Genomic DNA, 19,018 nt, shown 5'->3' with positions numbered 1-19,018 from the left:
GTACCACTGTAGTTGATGTCAAGAAAAATATGAATGACTATAAATGTTATAAAATGTTATAAAATTCATGACACAATTATAATGTACTTATGGCATTAATGTTTATGACATATTTACAGTATGAAAAGTTAGCATGCATTTGGTGGTTTTAAATTGTCATGACAAAGACTTCTCAATCAATGTCATCTTTGCATTTAAAATTACATAACTGAGCTAATGACTCTTCGGGACAGTTGTCATAAGCATCCTTAATATCTCATTCATATACTCAATGATTTTAGTCATTTGTTTTGATTTTTTTTTTTTTTTTCTATGTTTATAATTTTAGTTTTAAGTAAAAACTAAATAAAAGTTCAAAGTATTATCCAGGTAGCTAGCTGAAAAAGCAGCTGTAGTCTATGGCTTGTTATATGAGTGTGCATTCAGTGGTATTTGTTTCAACTGAGAACTTGTGCAGAACTTATGAAATGTGGCAAAAAAGAGTGCCAGGAACATCTCACTTGAGCAGAGATCTGCTGGAAGATTGAACTGATAAATAGAGGATTTTCCTTACTATATGAGAAAAACATGATGTGCTTGAGCCTGTTTGTTGCATTGTTTTCTTTTTGTTTATATTTGTTGCACAATTTCAGTCTTGTGTGTTGCTATTTTTGTGCTTTATATGCACCTTTATATTACTATTCACCTCACCTTGTGGAGAACAAGTTACTTTGATTCATTATATGATTTTTGTCTGTTTTATTATGGCGGTTGTCACAAAATGCTACATTTACAAAACTGGTTTAATAGCAGCATCGCCTTGCTTTTCAGTTGAAAAATGCTTTTGGATTTGTTAAAAAAAAAAGTTTTGCCACAATTTTGCTTCATTCTTGTAACCACAACTCACTTGTTTCTGTTCAAACTGCAGGATGCTTTTCTTCTTTTATTTTTGTAACAGTTTTGATAAAGCTTGTATATTTCCAATGCATAGCAAGGTGCATTGTGTTTTAAAATAGGAAAAAGTGTTTAGTTTACACCATCCGTAAATATTTTTGATGTTGCCTGGTCACCTCAGCCAACTCTTATCATTAAAACACGAATGTTTAAACATAAAAACACTGAAACATGTGCCCTGTATTCTAACGGAGACATGACTTCTTGGCCTTTACTATAATTGCTGGGTTTTTTTTTAGACCTTCAGACACTCTGGGGCCTAAAACACACACAAGCACGCACCTAGATTTGCAATATTTAAAGCGAGTGGTTTGCTTTTTCTAATGATGTGCTCCAACGTTAAACCAAACCGCCAGCAGCATGTGCAGTATCCGAACAGGCCATTAGAAGAGCCATCTGATGCGCTGTGCCCTTCCTCTCTCCAGCATTTGAAATCTGCCAATCGAATTAACATATTTCATAGTGGCGCTTCAGGCCTGGGGGCAAGATAATGAAATGAATTAGCATTCTGTCTTTCTCCCTGGGGGGAAAAAAGAGACAGAAAATCTGTTACATCTGCAAGCGAGCGACTTAAATCCTTCACGACACTGACATCTAGACTAATCAGATGAATTAAGAGCACTTCCAGGAGCAGATTTCTTGTTCATATCTCCAATCCCTTCCTTCCTCAAAGCTGAGTCTCGGCATGCTATTTGTTTAGTGATGAATAGTGTAACGATCCGCCTGCTATTTGAAAGTCTTTACCTTTTCCCGGTGCTCAGATTTGCCTCTTCTGTTTCTATAATTCACAAACAGGATCGATATGGTGACACGGTTTCTCTCATTTTCCCCTCGCAGGAGTTCCAGGAAGCACGGCGAATTCTCAATCGATCCTTTGATAGCTGCGTGGGGCAGGCGGCGCACCTCAGCCAATCAGACGCCGGCGTTCAGCCCCCCATGGTGATGAACAGCATCTATGAGCGATGTGCGGGTGAGTGATGGGCTCGCTGGGTCTTTATCTCAGAGTCGCTCTGCGCACCAGTGAGACGTTCAAGGAGAAGGCCACACAGATATCTAGTGCTAATATATTTCTGTCGTCTGCGGCGTATTTGCTTGCGGATTGCCTTTTCATCAGCCAGACTGATAAAGTTTGACTCTTCATTTTGACTCTAAGGTGGGGAAAAACAAAACAAATAGCACCTTTGACGTCCGAACACAAAATGACTTGCAAATGAGTTGTACAGAACGAGAGGCATTAACATTGTGTAAATGTGAAGCTAGACAATAGCGTTAAAGCGATAGTGTCACCTAAAAATGAAAACATTTCTAACTTTTTTGGGTTTATTTTAGATTTTTTTTTTAATGCTGCATTTTAAACCAATAACTGCAGACATGCCTAGTAGAATAAAATTACAAATATTTTATAATGACACATTTAAATAAATTCCAATAAATATAATTAACTTTAACTCCAATTCCATTCAATAACAATTGAATTCAATTGTAGGAAAAACAAATACTATGGATGTCAATAATTACAGGTTTTCAGCATTCTTCAAAATATCTTCGTTTATGCTTAACAGAACAAAGAAACTCATAAAGGTTTGAAAAGAGTAAAGGGTGAGTAAATGATGACAGAATTTTCAGTTTTGGGTGAACTGTCTCTTTAAGAACCCATTATCACTATTAACCACTAGGTTTAAGCGTGATTTATACTTAAGTCTGGAGCTGCATCGCGCACCTCTGCTGACTGCATGCTCACCTCACAAAACAGACAAGGCTTTTATACTTGACACGTTCGCCGTTGTGATGGTCTTTAAAATGACAGGGGGTAGTCAAAAGAAACCCACCCTAAAATCAGACGAATAAACAGAGAAGTAGAAAGTTTTCGGAAATACGTCACATCATTTATATCATTCAAGATTTTAAAACTAATTACTTTTATTCATTTTATAAATTATTTAATTAATTATGAAGGTTTTTATAACCGATCAAGATTTTTTTAAGTCAAACTTTGAGCATCACCTGCTTTTGTTTGGACAGTTCTACCTATTAAAGTTTATTAAAATAATTATGGCAAGAGAAAATGGATTGCTCTACAAATATATATAAATATATATTATAATGGCAATAGAAGCAAAAAAAAAAAAAGTAGTAAAAAATACTGATGTTTTTTTTTATAGATTTTGCCCACTCCACAATTAGCATATTAACTGTGTGGTTATTTTCTGTCTTCTACTTATGCTAAGAAGGCAATAATGGTCCAACATTGCTCACTAATATTACCAATAAAGAGTAGAAAAATCTGTATGTTGTAAACTGATAGGTTCGAATATTCTTTTTCAGTCATCAAAGAAATTATTTGTTTCTTAATTTTAGTTTTTTAATGATTATTGTTTTATTTTTCTATTCAAAATTGTAACATATACATCAGTGTAAAACCTATGAATGGTGGAAAACACATACATGTGTTCTGTAATTGTGTATTAAAACCACTTTGGTCTTCATTTTTGCCATGGCCTCTTTTGGTTTTAACAAACTTATCCCTCACGATTTTCCAATTTTATTTTTTTTACAAAAAACTTTCCTCCTTCGCCACTGTTGCAATTTCTAGCCAAAAATTATTGGTCATTTGGTTCTTTCTATAGTCATGCATGGACAGATTAGAAGATATCTGTATAGGTGTACAACTTTTCAGACAAAATATTTTCAAAGTGATTCATATTCAACTTAAATGAAACACGCGCACCCAAAGTGAACCACCGCAAACACCACAATGATGTCACATTCGCTGCATAGACTTAAGTGAACTGGCGGACGTATTGAGTATAAATTAGACTTTATTTCATGCCAAGTATTAACCCTTTAACTGCCTGCTCTACAAAATGGTTGACCATATTTTGACTAATTTTTATAATGACTGTTAAAGTAATTTAAAGGGGTGGTTTAAATTACTGGTTGTGTTAATAAGATGCAAAGCAATGTATGCTCATGTTTCACTTGAAGGAAATCATGTTATTTTTTCATTAATCTCACTTTGATTATACACAGCTACTCAGCTAACATGAAAACGATATATTTCCTAGTTCCTCTGAAAGGCCCGCCCTCAAGTGACTCTGCTTGGTCATCGTCATAATGTGCTGCGATTCGCGGATCGGTTCCACGTCACGGCCGTACAAGCACGCACGTTTTGTGTAAACATTCAGTCAACAAGTGTCTGTAACGTGTGAAAATGGGATGCGGCTCCTTTAAGAGATAGTGTGTGTGTGTGTATGTGTGTGTGTGTGTCTTCGTGTTTATACTATGAACTATCTGTAACACAAGAAGCGCATGTGCACGGGACTCAGATTAAGTTATTTTCTGTGGTGACGCTGGTGACAGAATAAAGCGCAAGATGTGGGATGAGACCTATGTGAGCCTTGATTGATTTTTTTTTGCTGCTACCGTCCAGTAAGAAGAGAATTGCTGTATTTTTTTTTAACTCAACGCATTACACAACGTCAGAGATTCTGGAAGCTTTTTTGTTAAATCATGCTTGCTATGTTCTTATAATTCTCTGGAACCTAATTAATATTAAACTGTAAGCACTTCTGTGTTTGGGTCGTGTCATTTGGTAGCCCAAATACAGAAACAGAGTAGCTCTGTGGAAATAGCAGGATGGCATTTTTCCCTATGCTGTAAAGTTACAGCGCCTCTGGTCATGGCCTTTAGCTGTGTGTGTGCGTGGTAAACGAACAGGGCGGAAGTATTTTTTGTAGTCCCTAAAATTCGTCCATTGTAGGCTTTGCTAAGCTAACTCTGTAAAAATCAACGTCTCCCTTTTCATTGAACATTGAGCATTTTACATTCAGAGATGCTGTTTATGTTCACACTGCTACATTACACATCAACTAAAGTTTAAAATATGATATCGTAGTGGACCATCCCTGTAAAGAATGACTGTTGTAAAAAAATGGTTTACACACACAATATTGTTGGTTTACAAAAAAATCAAACAAACATAATCTTGTTGCAGTATTACACTTGATTTTAGTTTCATTATAAAAACAAACAAACAAACAAACAAACAAACAAACAAACAAAAAAATACATGTTTAATGAGAATCTGAAATATTTTATGGCATACTTGGAAAAATAAAGATGATTCTTAATTAAAAAATGTTTTTGAAAATAAATTGTAGTCTTACACTTCATATTTTCAGATTTTTCATAGTAATGTATTATTTTTGGTACTTTTACCATAAACTGTCATATCACCCTCTACCAAATGGTTGATATTTTCGAAAACAATGGGATTTGGTTCGAAAGAAAATGCATTGAGTGTGTTAACTAGTGACATTAGATGTTAAGAAATGCATTCCAATGTCTTTATTTTTTTATTTTTTTTCTTGGTGGGGCAGTTAAAGGGTCACTTTTTCTGCATGTTTTAACTCTTCATCTTTAAGCCTACCCAATACCTAAGCCTAACTACTAGTTAATAGTTTGTTAATATATAAATAAAAAAAAATGTAGAAAGAAATTAAGATAGGTTTTGAAGTAGTAACTGCATTTATAATGCTATTTTGTTTTCTTTTTTCCTATTCATCAAATAATATTAAAAAATATATATGGGTCAAAGTCGAGACGTTCCATTTGGTGTTTGCATCTCATTAAATTTGCACAAGTGATTATTTATACATAGAAGGCATACCAAATTAAAGTAAAGAAAACGTTGCAAATGGGGAAAATCATGTGGTTTGAAGGATAGTGGCAAAATGTAATGATTTAAAATCACATTTAATTAGTATTATATGATGATCCATAGAGAATTTATGTCTTTTTGCTATTTCTGTGGGTATATTCCTACTCTAAATTTCGTTTTAAGTGGGCGTCTTTTATTCATGGTAAAATGTGTGATTGTCATGATTCTTTAAAGAAGCATTCATATAAACAGAACACACTTTAAGTGAGAAAATTAAGCAGTGATAGAATGATCATTTGACACTGAAGACTGAAGCAATGAGTCTTGGAAAACATACAAAGTATCTTTCAGAATCAAACTTTTAAACAAAAGTTTTAAGGGCCATGAAACCCCCTCATTTCAGCAGGGTGTTTTCACACCACTACTTTGGAAAAAGCCAGAAAAGTGGGCGTGTCCAGCTCTGTTTAGGGGTTAGTGTCAAAGTAGCTAAAGAGGGATGGGTGTGGGAGTGTCTATTTGACCACGCACTGAGTTTCAGAGTCAAAACAAACACACACACACACACACACACAAACACACACACACACACACACACACACACACACACACACACACACACACACACACACACACACACACACACACACACACACACACACACACACACACACACACACACACACACACACACACAGGGGAGAAAGTGACTGTGTTTACATGGACATCTGTAATCAAATTATTTGCCAAATTATTACATGGTGGACTTTAGCTGCAGTTTGGCACTTTCATTCAGGGAATTCATTTGTGCCCCTCGTGACAAACAAGATATTTGATTCGAGGAACTGCCCTAAGTGTGTATTTTTCATGCAATGTTTGATACCGCACGGCGAATGAGAGAAAAAATAAACTGCATTTCTCTGTAACTTAGATGCACTCGGCAGGTAAGCCGCATGTGTTATTCCGGTCACAAAATGCGGTGAAAATCCTACACGACGGTAATAGCTTGGTTGTGGTGCTAACATGTTTACACTCAGTGCAATAGTTAAGCCTGGTTTATACTTCTGCGTCAAGTGACCGGCGTAACCACCAGCGCATGCAACGCCTGAAGCTGTGCATTTATACTTCTGCGCGCTGTCTCTGTTGGTCTGCATTACATTTCCAAAACGCTAGTTGGCAGTGAGGTGTTAATGTTCCTCTGTGTCGAGTTTCTTCGCTGCTGTTTTGCTTTTCCTGAACACTTCCTGATTGTACAAGTGGCTCAAACTCGCTCATTTCAGGCAGGAACCGGCAGACGTGCAACAACTTTAACTATGAGGTAAACACAAAACAAAACTTTCCATCCGGAGCTTCTTCACGGTACTCCACACTTGTAAACAATCGCTCCATTTGGCTCGCGCCCAGCTCGCGCCATTCGCGTGGCTCTTGGTCCCGCCCAGACTCGTCAGCGCTACCAAGCCGACCAATCACAGAGCTTGCACTACGCGTTGTTGCGACGTGTAGTTACATTTTTTGAGAGGTGCACGTCAGTGACGCCGACAGCCATGGCGAAGGGCTATGTGTCAACGCCGTAGCATACGCGTGTGTTTGAGGCAGAAGTATAAATCAGCCTTTAGTTCGACACAACAAACTGAATAAACAAAGAGCACTGGTCGCTCACTTACCAAATCTGTAGAGAGAGGACAATCCACAGCAACTAGAACCGCATCTTTATTAAGAGGAGAAGAGAAGCGAATCTGGAGCTCCATTTGCAGAAGAGAAAAGGTCTCTGGTAAACAATGTTCCTTAAACACGTAAGTTATAGTCATACACTGTAGTCATACACTGTAATCCACGCGTGATTCCAGCTGCGTTCTCACAGAGAGAAAATGAAAACAAAACTTCACTTCAGCAAATTAGGAAAGCAACACTGCACGCTTGTTTTGCCAACACAATGTGGCGTCTCTGCAGTGACGCCGTCTACACTGTAACATCGATGAATATTAATGAAGTTGCACAATAGAGCCCGCTGATTGGTTTGAACCAAGTCCTACTCATGCATTTATGCGGCACACTCAGAGACGTAATAAGGTACACCCAGGTACAGTCACCCAGTCTACACGCTGGAATACACGCTATGATCTCATGGCCATGACGCAACTTCAAAAATTTGTTTCAAACCGAAAGTACAAATTTGCTCGAAATAACGCAAAATCTACAAATTTTCACTTTTTAGTGAGATATATATGTCCTTATAGTGTTTTTAGCAGTGTGGGACACATATACGACTGTCAACAGCTCAAAAAATGTGTTTTGGTGTTTTGTGACCCTTTAAGTCTGTCAATATTAGATGGATTTTTGTCAAAAAATGATGATTATTTGTATATTTATTTTCATCAACGGTTCAGGCTGGTGGTGGTTGTGTAATGGCGTGGGGGACATTTTCTTGGCACACTTTAGGCCCATTAGTACCAATTGAGCATCTTGTCAACACCAAAGGCTACCTGAGAATTGTTCCTGACCATATCCATCCCTTTATGATCAGTGTGCCCATCTTCTGATGGCTACTGCCAGCAGGATAATGCGCGAATCATCTCAAACTGGCCTCCAAAGTCACCAGGCCTCAATCCAATAGAGCACATTTGGGATGTTGTGGAATGAGAGATTCTCATCAAGGATGTGCAGCCAACAAATCTGCAGCAACTACGTGATGCTCTCATGCTAATATGAAGCAAAATCTCTGAGCAATATTTCCAGAACCTTGTTGAATCTATGCCACAAAGAATTCAGGCAGTTCTGAAAGCAAAACGGGGTCCCACCCAGTACTAGCAAAGTAGATAAAGTGGTCAGATATATAATGTACTAATGAATATAGTACATTATATGTCTTAATATTATAATAAATAATATATTTACCAATTGGTCTAAAATAATATTTAGCACCCCTTATAGTCAATTATATTACATTGCACAGCCCCTGGGTGTCTGTACACTACAATGTGGAAAACCCCAGCAATAGACTACATTGAGGCCCTTTTAAATGCTGCTAACTAGCATTTTGTAACAGACAATTGTCTAGTTTTCTGTCCATGGGTCTCACTAGTAATATGTTTCAACATAAATGTCTGTCACTATCGATACAGTATGCCTGTCATACATGTGCTATCTTTCTTTGTCTCTCTTTCATGCTTGGAAAGACCCTTTTATCACAGCCGTATTAGGAACTGGAAGTTTAACTCGTCTGAGAATTGGGGCACATTTGCAATTCTTTTCATGTGAAATGCCTGTGTGCATAGCCTGTCGTGTGGACCATCCCTTTAACCGAACATGAAAGAGTAACACTCCTCCTCCAGGATTTCAGACAGACAGATCCAGAGAGAAGGGCTTAAAATGGAGCTGCCTGCTTCACGCATCTTTTTCACACACACACACATACACAAACACACACACACTGTACTCATTGGGATTCCCAAAGAGCACAATGATAAGAAATAATACAAATATTCCAATATCAGCCATATCAGCTTCATATCTCGCCTCCCTGACACCTCACGCATCTCCCTGTTGTTTATTTCCTTGATAGTCCGATGCTCGCACATTTATAAATATATGCAGTTCAAAAATATTTATTTTTCTTTCTCTGGCTCGAAGGTACGGTTGTCTCAGGCAAAGAAAACGTGACAACGCAGGCTTTCTAAAGTGGATGTTTCATGGTGTTCTTTCTATTTTCTATCTAGTCTAATGTAATTCACTCAATCATGACTAAAAATAAGACCAACATAGAGCTATTAATTATTTTTTTTTTTTTTACTGTAGAGTTTTCATTTCTATCCGTCATCTCTATGTGCAATATGTTGTTATCATCCATCCATGAAAGAACAATCCAGATTCAACTTCTTAATATTATTTATTTGCTCGCTTTCACTACAACGCACCGGCAAAACATCAGTGCCGCGAAGAGGAAGGAAATCACATAAAAGTACTCGGAAGTAAGTTCAACATTCACAACCGGAGTCAAAATAAAAGTCCTGTTTGTTTACACTTGCGCACAATGAACTCTTGCGCATTTTTGGCATACAGCAGTAAGTAGTATAATCCAAGAAATAAATAAATAAAATACATAACAAAACATAAATTTATAGGATTAATGAGAACATAAAACTCAACACCCCCACTTGTTCTCATCATCTTAAGCCATGTAGAATGTCATCACAAAAATTTAATTCCCAAACAGGAATCCTTTGAACTTTAGAATTTTGATCTTTGAAACAGATTTTGTCAAAATATCTGCCACCATGTCTTCTGTTGGGCAATACACAATATGTATTTTTCCCTTACTGACAGCATCACGAATAAAGTGATATTTCACATCAATGTGTTTGGACCTAGATCTATTCACTGGATTTCTACTCAGTGCAATGGCCCCTTGATTATCACCATACACTGTAGTGCAAGTGTAAACACTACTGTCCATGTCATTTAGCAGTTGAGTTAGGTACATGCTTTCTTGAGTAGTGTTTGCTAGACCAACGTATTCAGCTTCGCAGGTCGACAGTGCCACTGTCGGCTGTTTCTTAGACTTCCATGAAATAGCAGGGCCTTGTTCTGTCAGGCTGAAACAGTATCCTGAAGTGCTACGCCTATCTTCTACAGAAGATGCCCAGTCAGAATCACTGAATGCTATTAGACTTAAAGTCTTGTCTGTTTTCTTGTAACACAACTCGTAGTCAGCTGTACCTTTTAGGTATCTCAGAACATGTTTAGCTGCTACTAAGTCATGTGTTTCAGGCTTTGCAAGGGTTTGTGATAGTTTACTGACTATCCAGCTAATGTCTGGTCTGGTACAGGTCATTGCATAGATCAAGCTTCCAACAAGTTCACGATATTCTTTGGGGTTCTCAATTTCGTTGTTGTTTTCTTCCCTATTTACATTACACTCAACTTTTAACTCACTTGGGGTAGCTTTTGGTTTACAGTTTGACATTCCAAACCTTTCAAGCATTTTGAGGATGTACCTTTTCTGATTCATTTTAATTGTTCCTTCTTTTTGTTCAAACTGAATCCCCAAAAAATAAGATATTTTCCCTAAATCCTTCATGTTAAATTTGGACTTCATTATTTCTTTAAAACTGTTGAGCTGATCGTCACTGCTTGCTGCAATTATCAAATCATCTACCCAGATGATCACTATGATTGTCTCATTTTCAATTTGTTTTCTATACACACAGTAATCAGACTGATTTCTCTCAAAGTTGTTTTGTTCCAAATGATCATTTAAAAGTTTGTACCAGTTTCTTCCAGACTGCTTTAGGCCATATAGGGATTTTTTTAATTTGCATACTAACTTATCTCCTTTGTCAGATGTTTCTTCAAAACCCTCTGGTTGTTCTAAGTATATGTCTTCCTCTATAGGAGCATGTAAGTATGCTGTCTTGACATCCATCTGATGAACTGAGAAATTGTTCTGAGCAGCTATCTGCATTAATGCCCGTACTGAGGTGAGATTTGCTGTAGGAGCAAATGTTTCATGGTAATCTATGCCTTCAGTTTGGCTGTATCCCTTCGCAACATACCTAGCTTTGAAGATTTTTCCTGTTTCTGCATTTTCTTTAAGGGCATATACCCATCTTCCCCTTACTGTCTTTCTGCCCTCTGGTAGAGTTGTCAATTCAAATGTGTCATTTTCTTTAAGTGAGTCCATCTCTTCTTTCATAGCATGCTCCCATCCGGGAGCCTCAGGTGACATAAGGGCCTCTTTATAGGTTTGGGGGACTCCACACACTGCCCTGTAACAATAATCAACACTCACATTGGTTTCGTCATCTTTGGAGTATGTCAGATAATCTTGTAAATACTTTGGGGCTCTCTTTTCTCTATTTGAGTGGTAATGTTTTTGGCTAGTCGTGACAGTTGGAACAGTACTGTCTTTGTTGTCTTCTGTGTCTACTTTATCTGTAGTTCCATCATGTTCTGACACCTCTGTATTATCTGTATCAATACTCTCCATGTTCTCATCTAGGACCCTGTTCTCTGTGCTTTCCTCACTTTTTGGGGTATCACCACTGTTCCCACTATCCTGTGTCCTATCTCTGTATTGTATTTCTAAGTATTCTTCATCGGTTTGTGTCTGTTGTTCAGCACTGCTCTTCCTAATGAATTTCACCAATCTATGTTTTGACACCTTTTCTGTCTGTGGATTGTATACCAGATAAGCTGGGCTATTTTTACTGTACCCCACAAATATTCCCTTCTCACACCTAGGATCCAATTTCTTATGATTATGTTTGTACGCATAGCATTCAGATCCAAAAACCCACATTTTAGAAAGGTCTGGCTTTCTTCCTGTCAACATAAAGTATGGAGTATTCTTAAATCTGTCATTATAACATCTGTTTCGGATGTGAGTTGCAGTTTGGACAGCATAAGGCCACAGAACTTTTGGTAGTCCCTTCTCTATTAGCAGACACCTTCCCATTTCAAAGATGGTTCGCCATTGTCTCTCAGCTGTACCATTTTGATGCGGAGAGTAGGGGGAAGACGTATCATGCCTTATACCCTTTTTTCGTAAGAGTGATTGAAATGCATCGCTTGTGTATTCTGTACCATTGTCTGATCTTATGCATTTGACTCTACCGTATGGTGCACTGTCTGCAAGGAACTTCTCTGTCGCTAGAACAGTGTCACTCTTGTTCTTAAGGAAGTAAACAGACACTGCCCCTGAAAAATCATCTGTGAATGAAACTGCATACTTATATCCATCTTGAGAAGTTGGTTCAATGGGACCTGCTAAGTCAGTGTGTACCAACTCTAGGGCCTCACCAGCTTTTGTGTCAGTTTTCCTATTTCTGTTGTTGATAAACTTTCCCTCAGTACAAACATTACAGTCTAATTTGGTATTTCCTGTGATTTTCATACCCTCAACCACTTCAGGTAGTTTCAAGACATCACTAACATTACAATGTCCCATGATCTCATGCCATGTTTTAACATCACAAGTTAGACTCACTTTGTCCTTGGACATCATATCAGTAACTGATACATCAACACATTGTTTGTTGTTATTTACCGTTTTCAGATGGTATAGTCTCTCGTGCTCTTCTATGCGGAACACAGCTCCATCTTTGCTTATCAGTTCATTCTGTCCTTCCTGGAAGATCACCTTGGCCCCATCTGTTGTAGCAGCTTGAACGGAGATGATGCTCTGTGGGTATGATGGTATGAACAAGGCCTTCTTTAGAGTGATCCTGACGCATTTCCCTTCTACGTCCAGTAGTACCACCTCTGCATCGCCCCGCATCAATGCAACATTGTTCATCCTGGCTCCATCAGCTAGCTCCATATAGTGTGATTTTGGGTCGAAGCTCTTGTCAAATCTCGTGAAATTGTTTTTCTCTGTTAAGATGTGAGATGTTGCTCCACAGTCTACCATTAGTCCATTTTGTGTAATGTTGTCTGGAAGAAATGTTTGACTGACTTTGAACACAAATGTTTGTTCTTTCTCATGCTCTTCTTGTTTGTCTGCAGCCTGTTTTGCTTCATCTTTGTGACCATCTTTTCTCCGGCGGCATGTCTCATCACTGTGTGTTGAACTTCTATGGTAGTTGCACCACTTTGGTACGCCTTTTTGGCGGCAATCGCGCGCTATATGACCGCGATTTCCACATCCGTAGCAGGTCACGGATGCTATGTGTACTTTCATCACATTGTCAGATTTGGGTTTATCATCAAATTTTTCTGTCTCTTCATAGCTTCTTAGTTTGCTTTTGAACTGGATAAAAGTCAACTCTTCACTACTCTGTGTAGTATGAATAGCGAAAGGTTTGTAGGAATCTGGTAGTCCCTTTAGGATCATAGCTATTATCAGACCATCACTTATCACTTCTTTTGCGTTTCTTAGCGAAGTCACCGCTTTCTCAGCTCGGATAATGTAGTCTGTTAACGTCTCGTCAGATTCCTTCTTTAACGAAGTTAGTTCAGTGTATAGGGCGATAATTCTAGGTTTACCTTGACTAGCGTAGTGATTTCGAAGTATTTGCAGAGCTTTCCTGCCATCATCAGTCGCCTCCCGCATCACCAGTGACAAACTTTTATCATCGAGAAATTGAATTAATTCAGCGTAGCACTCCTCGTTTGTCGTCTCGTCTATATCCCCGGTAGACAGTATGGTTTCTTTTAAACCCATTATTCTCAAATGTCCAAGAAATTTTACTTCCCATAGTTCGTAGTTGTTTTCGTCTCCGTCGAAAACTAGCCTCTGCCATCTTCCTCCTGTAGCACTGGCGCGCCTGGGCCCATAACCTGTAGAGTTTTCATTTCTATCCGTCATCTCTATGTGCAATATGTTGTTATCATCCATCCATGAAAGAACAATCCAGATTCAACTTCTTAATATTATTTATTTGCTCGCTTTCACTACAACGCACCGGCAAAACATCAGTGCCGCGAAGAGGAAGGAAATCACATAAAAGTACTCGGAAGTAAGTTCAACATTCACAACCGGAGTCAAAATAAAAGTCCTGTTTGTTTACACTTGCGCACAATGAACTCTTGCGCATTTTTGGCATACAGCAGTAAGTAGTATAATCCAAGAAATAAATAAATAAAATACATAACAAAACATAAATTTATAGGATTAATGAGAACATAAAACTCAACATTTACGTTAGATTTTATTGGAGTAACTTCCATTAAATTGTAAAGATCAATGGTTTAACCTCCTGGGGTCGGCAAACACTAATCTATAAAAGGAACTTAAAATACTCATTTTTGATCAGATTGATTAGACAAACACAGATTTGAAAACTAAGAACAGTCTGTTTTTATTAGTACAGTTGAAGTCAAAATTATTAGCGCTCCTGTTTTTCTTTCTTTCTTTCTTTCTTTCTTTCTTTCTTTCTTTCTTTCTTTCTTTCTTTCTTTCTTTCTTTCTTTCTTTCTTTCTTTCTTTCTTTCTTTCTTTCCCTATAGAGTGGAGGAACTATGACATCAATTTGTATGCAAAAACCCGGAAGCGAGTTAGCATTTTAGCACTTCCGGTTCCCTCGTTCAAAAGTCAATGGGTTTTTTGAATGGGGTTTCAGTAAAATCGCTTAAATAAGGTCTGTGGCTAACACAAATTCAAGATATTTTCACGTTTTGTTCTACGACATAAAACACATCAGTTACAGCACACTTTTGAATTTTTAATTCGGCCATGCTTCTTTAAAAAGACGGTTGCTATCAAGTTGCTAAATGGGACTACAGGCGGTGTCGGGGACATTATACGTCATCGAGCTGATCTGGTCTGAAGCGCAGCTCGCTTGTGTTGGCCACTTGGATTTGTCTGTTATTTAGGTATTTTCATGAATAGTATTTTATAGTTTTTTGTGTTTTTCAAATTAAGAATTCAGATTGTGTATAGATAATGCCTTCACATGTAAAGGCTGTCGAGACAGATTCATTTGTTGATCATTTATTTTAATTAAACTATATTATGAAGATACTGCTCACCATTGCAGCCTGTCTCTCTCCTGCCCTCAGTAATGCAAACGTGTGAATAAATGTATAAAAATACAGACATATTAACTGTCATTTTAACGTGATCAAGTGATTTTTCATCTTTTTTTATTGATCTGAACACATTTTACTCAGTCATAACTGCAATATTTACACTCCTCCAAAAAACGTATAGCAGATGTGACTGTATGGGCTGCTTTTCGCTGTACGTCGTGACATAAAAGGAATACTGAATGTTGCTCTGTGTCCATCATGATGGAACTTGCAGACATTTAATAGACTTGTTCCTCCTCACGCCTCATTTCTGTCATCTGTTAAAGTAAGCAGACTGTGTGCACTTATTTAAATATATCTGATGAAAATACTATATAGGCAGATTTATAAACGCAGTTTTAAAAATTTTAGAACAACCGCAAAGCAAAACATGTATTTCCCACGTAAAAACGATCCAAAAGGCACATAGGTCTATGTATTTTTGCGTATTTATTTGTTTATAATATATAGCGTGGATTATAATATAATATAAAGAGAGATTAACACTTTGTCATGGACATTATTTCTAAAAATAAGCTTGATAAGTTGTCTGTAGGAGGGTGGGGCTGACGTCACAGACGAGCGCCCCGAGGGCTCTGTAGTCCGTTTATAGCCTAATGTTAGCTTTTTAACTCTTGCGTTTGCATTAAAGATCCAAAAGTGCTACAAATTGTATTTTCGTGTGAGGATTATCCAGCTGGACAAAACGTGCAAGTGTAATGAACTGTGTTTGAACACAGAGCTTATTATTTGCAATCTTCGAAAAGCCTATGGGAAAATCCTATAGGGATTTTCACGAGGGAACCAGTTTTATGCTAGCAGCCGATTAGCCTACAAAGTGACGTCATAGTTCCTCCACAGTTCCTATAAGCCAGCTCTCAACTTTGGGGATTGACACCTACCTAACTGTAAATAACTTTTCCTGTCTCCAGTAAGCATCAAACACAAATTGTTTATCACTGAAAAGAAGACACTTTGATCTTTACTGTGGTAAAAGGGGAACAAATTGTATTGTTTTCAAAATTTGTTATTCCATATACAAACACAGGAAAACACTGTAACACTTTACAATAAGGTTCATTAGTTAATGCATTTACTAACATTAACTAATTATGAACATCACATGTACAGCATTTATTAATCATAATTAAACATTTACTAATGTATTATTAACACCCAAGTCCATGCTTGTTACCATTAGTTAATGCACCATGAGTTAACATGAACTAACAATGAACTACTCTATTTTCATTAACTAATGTTAACTAACATGAACAAATACAGTAGTAAATGTATTGTTCATTGTTTGTTCATGTTAGTAAATGCATTAATTAACATTAACTAATGAATCTTATTTTAAAGTGTGACCGAAAACACTAATGCAATGTCCTAGAAAAAAAAATCACTTGAAAGCCAAGTGTTTTATGAGTTTATATTTCAAATTTCATTAAGATAGCGTGCAAAATGAGATTACTGTAAAAAGTTTTCCGAGACTTTATCGGTGTCCTCCTTTCTCTCACCGTCAGAGGCACTTTCTCTAAAATGACTATTCCAAACTAAAACATAAACAGTTGCTGAATGATTTGGTTTACATTCACATCCTCAAAATGAAAAAAAAGTTATAGTAATGCTTAAGTAATGTAAAAAAAAAAAAAAAAGCACTGCACTAAACATTTTATTTCATAAATATATGAACGTAGTCCTGGAGCAACACAGAAAAGTAATAGGTCAAAAGCTACACATCTCCTAAGTATGTGTTTTGAATTTGATGTTAATATCATAAAAAATTACATTTATAGAATTATTTTTCAAAGAAAATATATTGTGATTTTCTCCCTCTCCTTGTTTGTGGGGAAGCAGTCTGATAAGGATTTCTAGCAACTGTTTTAGTCTTTTCACAAACCACTAAATCTTTAATTTTAAAATAATAGGCAGAAACATATAGTGTAAATGATTTATTTGAGCACAATAAGTACATTGTGTGAAATAAGTCCAGTGCATATGCAACAAAAAAAGTCTTACAAGAGTTGTTGTCTTGCTCTCTCACTCACTGGCAGAAAAGGATTGAACATCTTTTCATAAGAGTTCGCTGCTGGCTGCTTAGGATTAATTAAACCCTATACGTACTGTATGTTCATTTTGATGTAATCTATTCATAAACATTGACATGTGGAAAAAAACAGCCCCCAGTGCGTCCGCCTTGGGGTGCTGGCTAAGAGGTTAAGGAAATTTAAAAACCCAGGCCAGGCGCATCAAGTCCAAAAAAGGCACGTCTTTTGGGTCTCTGCAGAGCATGCAAGACTGTCTGTGGGAGTGTTGACAGGTCTCACGCACAAAGAACAAAACTGGTAAACAAGAGAAGATTTTTCACTACTTAATCGATCGCGGATGTTTGGTTATATTGGGTGGATACAAAAAAAGTGTAAAAGGATGATAATAATAGTATAAAATACAGTATGTCACTAAATATACTTGGGTGGCTGTTAATATACCTGTGCGGCCCGACCCAAGTAAAGTCTATGTGGGTGAACCACTGGGTTATGGCTAGGGCCAGATGCAATCTGCTGGCATTTTTTTTCTATTTCTGTGCATAATTTAGTTAAAAATCTGCAGATTATGCAGAATGAAACATAATTAAAATTTAATTTTAAGCACTTCTTGGTTTGTGTCGTGTCCTTTGAAAGCCCAAATACACAAACAGAAGATAGCAGAATAGCAGCGTTTGGACGACATTTTAGCTTTCTCTGTCATAACATTAAAGCGCCTCTGGCCATACATGCGCATGTTGAATGCGTGTAACCAGAAGTGTTTGTGATCCCACTAGCCCGGATGTATTTTTCTTTTTTTTTTTTTTTTTTGTCCTCAAACTTTGCTAAGCTGACTCTGTAAAAGCCAATGTCTCACTTTGCATTAAACACTGAGCAAATTACATTCAGATGTGTTGTTTATGTTTGCACAGCTACATTACACATCAACTAAAGTTTAAAATATGATATCGTAGTGAACCATCCCTTTAAAACACATTTTGAGGTCAATATTATCAGCCCTCTTAAGCAATATTTTATTTTTATTGTCTCTAACCATATACAATGATTTGTCTAATGACCCTAACTTTCCTAGTTAACCTAGTTAAGCCTTTAAATGTCACTTTAAGCTGAATACTAGTATCTTGAAAAATATCTAGCAAAATATTATGCACTGTCATCATGGCAAACAAATTAGTTATTAGAAATACATTACATGTATTAACACTTTTATGCTTAGAAATCTTCTTTTCATTAAACAGAAATTGAGCAAGAATGAATAGGAGGGCTAATAATTCGGATTTCAACTGTATATAATTATTAATACAAAAAACAACATGCATTGTAAAGTTAGCAAAACAGACAGGGGAGTGCTTTCTTTTTTTAGTGCCTTCTGTAAACATGACTGGCAACATGATTGCCTAGTTAGTATATTACACAAGTAGTGTCTTATATTGAATTCATAATCGTCTTTGAAATGTCTTAAAAGTTCTTAAAATTAGATGCAGAAACCCTGAGAAAGAAAACAGAAAAAGTGAGAAAACAAAGCCCTCCACTCATGTTGTGATTTCTTTTTTTTTTTTTTTTTTGCGTTGGTTTCTTTTCCCCTGACCTTGAAGTCATGAAGTTGATGTGCGATTTATCTAGGCCATGTTTCCACAGGCGCAACAGTAATGCGGTCCGCTCACAACGTAGCGTAACAAACAATTTAAAATGCATAATGCGCTCATCAAGAGAGTGCTGCATTTTTTAGCGTGGCATAGCTATTTAGGCTGAGGGAAGTAATTTACTGGTAGTTGTTTGAGCTGTAAATGAAAGCTAATGATTTCGTACATATGTATGCGTATTGTGTTTGCTTTTGAAGTGGTGCTTCTCGGGAGAATCGCTCTAATTATAA

The 19,018-nt window shown here is 37.0% G+C and overlaps 1 protein-coding gene and 1 long non-coding RNA gene across 6 annotated transcripts in view; both read left to right on the top strand.

Moving 5' to 3' along the window:
• The window catches only part of LOC141376089 (uncharacterized), a 1,000,182-nt gene that overhangs the window by 623,943 nt on the left and 357,221 nt on the right, over window positions 1-19,018 (top strand). The window lies entirely within an intron of this gene.
• The window catches only part of pard3bb (par-3 family cell polarity regulator beta b), a 679,872-nt gene that overhangs the window by 338,652 nt on the left and 322,202 nt on the right, over window positions 1-19,018 (top strand). For all 5 annotated transcript variants that reach the window (XM_073912548.1, XM_021478865.3, XM_009304543.5 and 2 more), the window contains one exon: window positions 1,771-1,903. In XM_073912548.1, coding sequence (XP_073768649.1) covers window positions 1,771-1,903 — 133 coding nt within the window. The remainder of the gene's footprint in view (window positions 1-1,770; window positions 1,904-19,018) is intronic.

This window comes from Danio rerio, chromosome 9, assembly GCF_049306965.1.
Source record: "Danio rerio strain Tuebingen ecotype United States chromosome 9, GRCz12tu, whole genome shotgun sequence".
NCBI lineage: Eukaryota > Metazoa > Chordata > Actinopteri > Cypriniformes > Danionidae > Danio > Danio rerio.
Note: the sequence above shows the minus strand (reverse complement) of the source record. Positions and strands in the feature narration are given on the sequence as shown.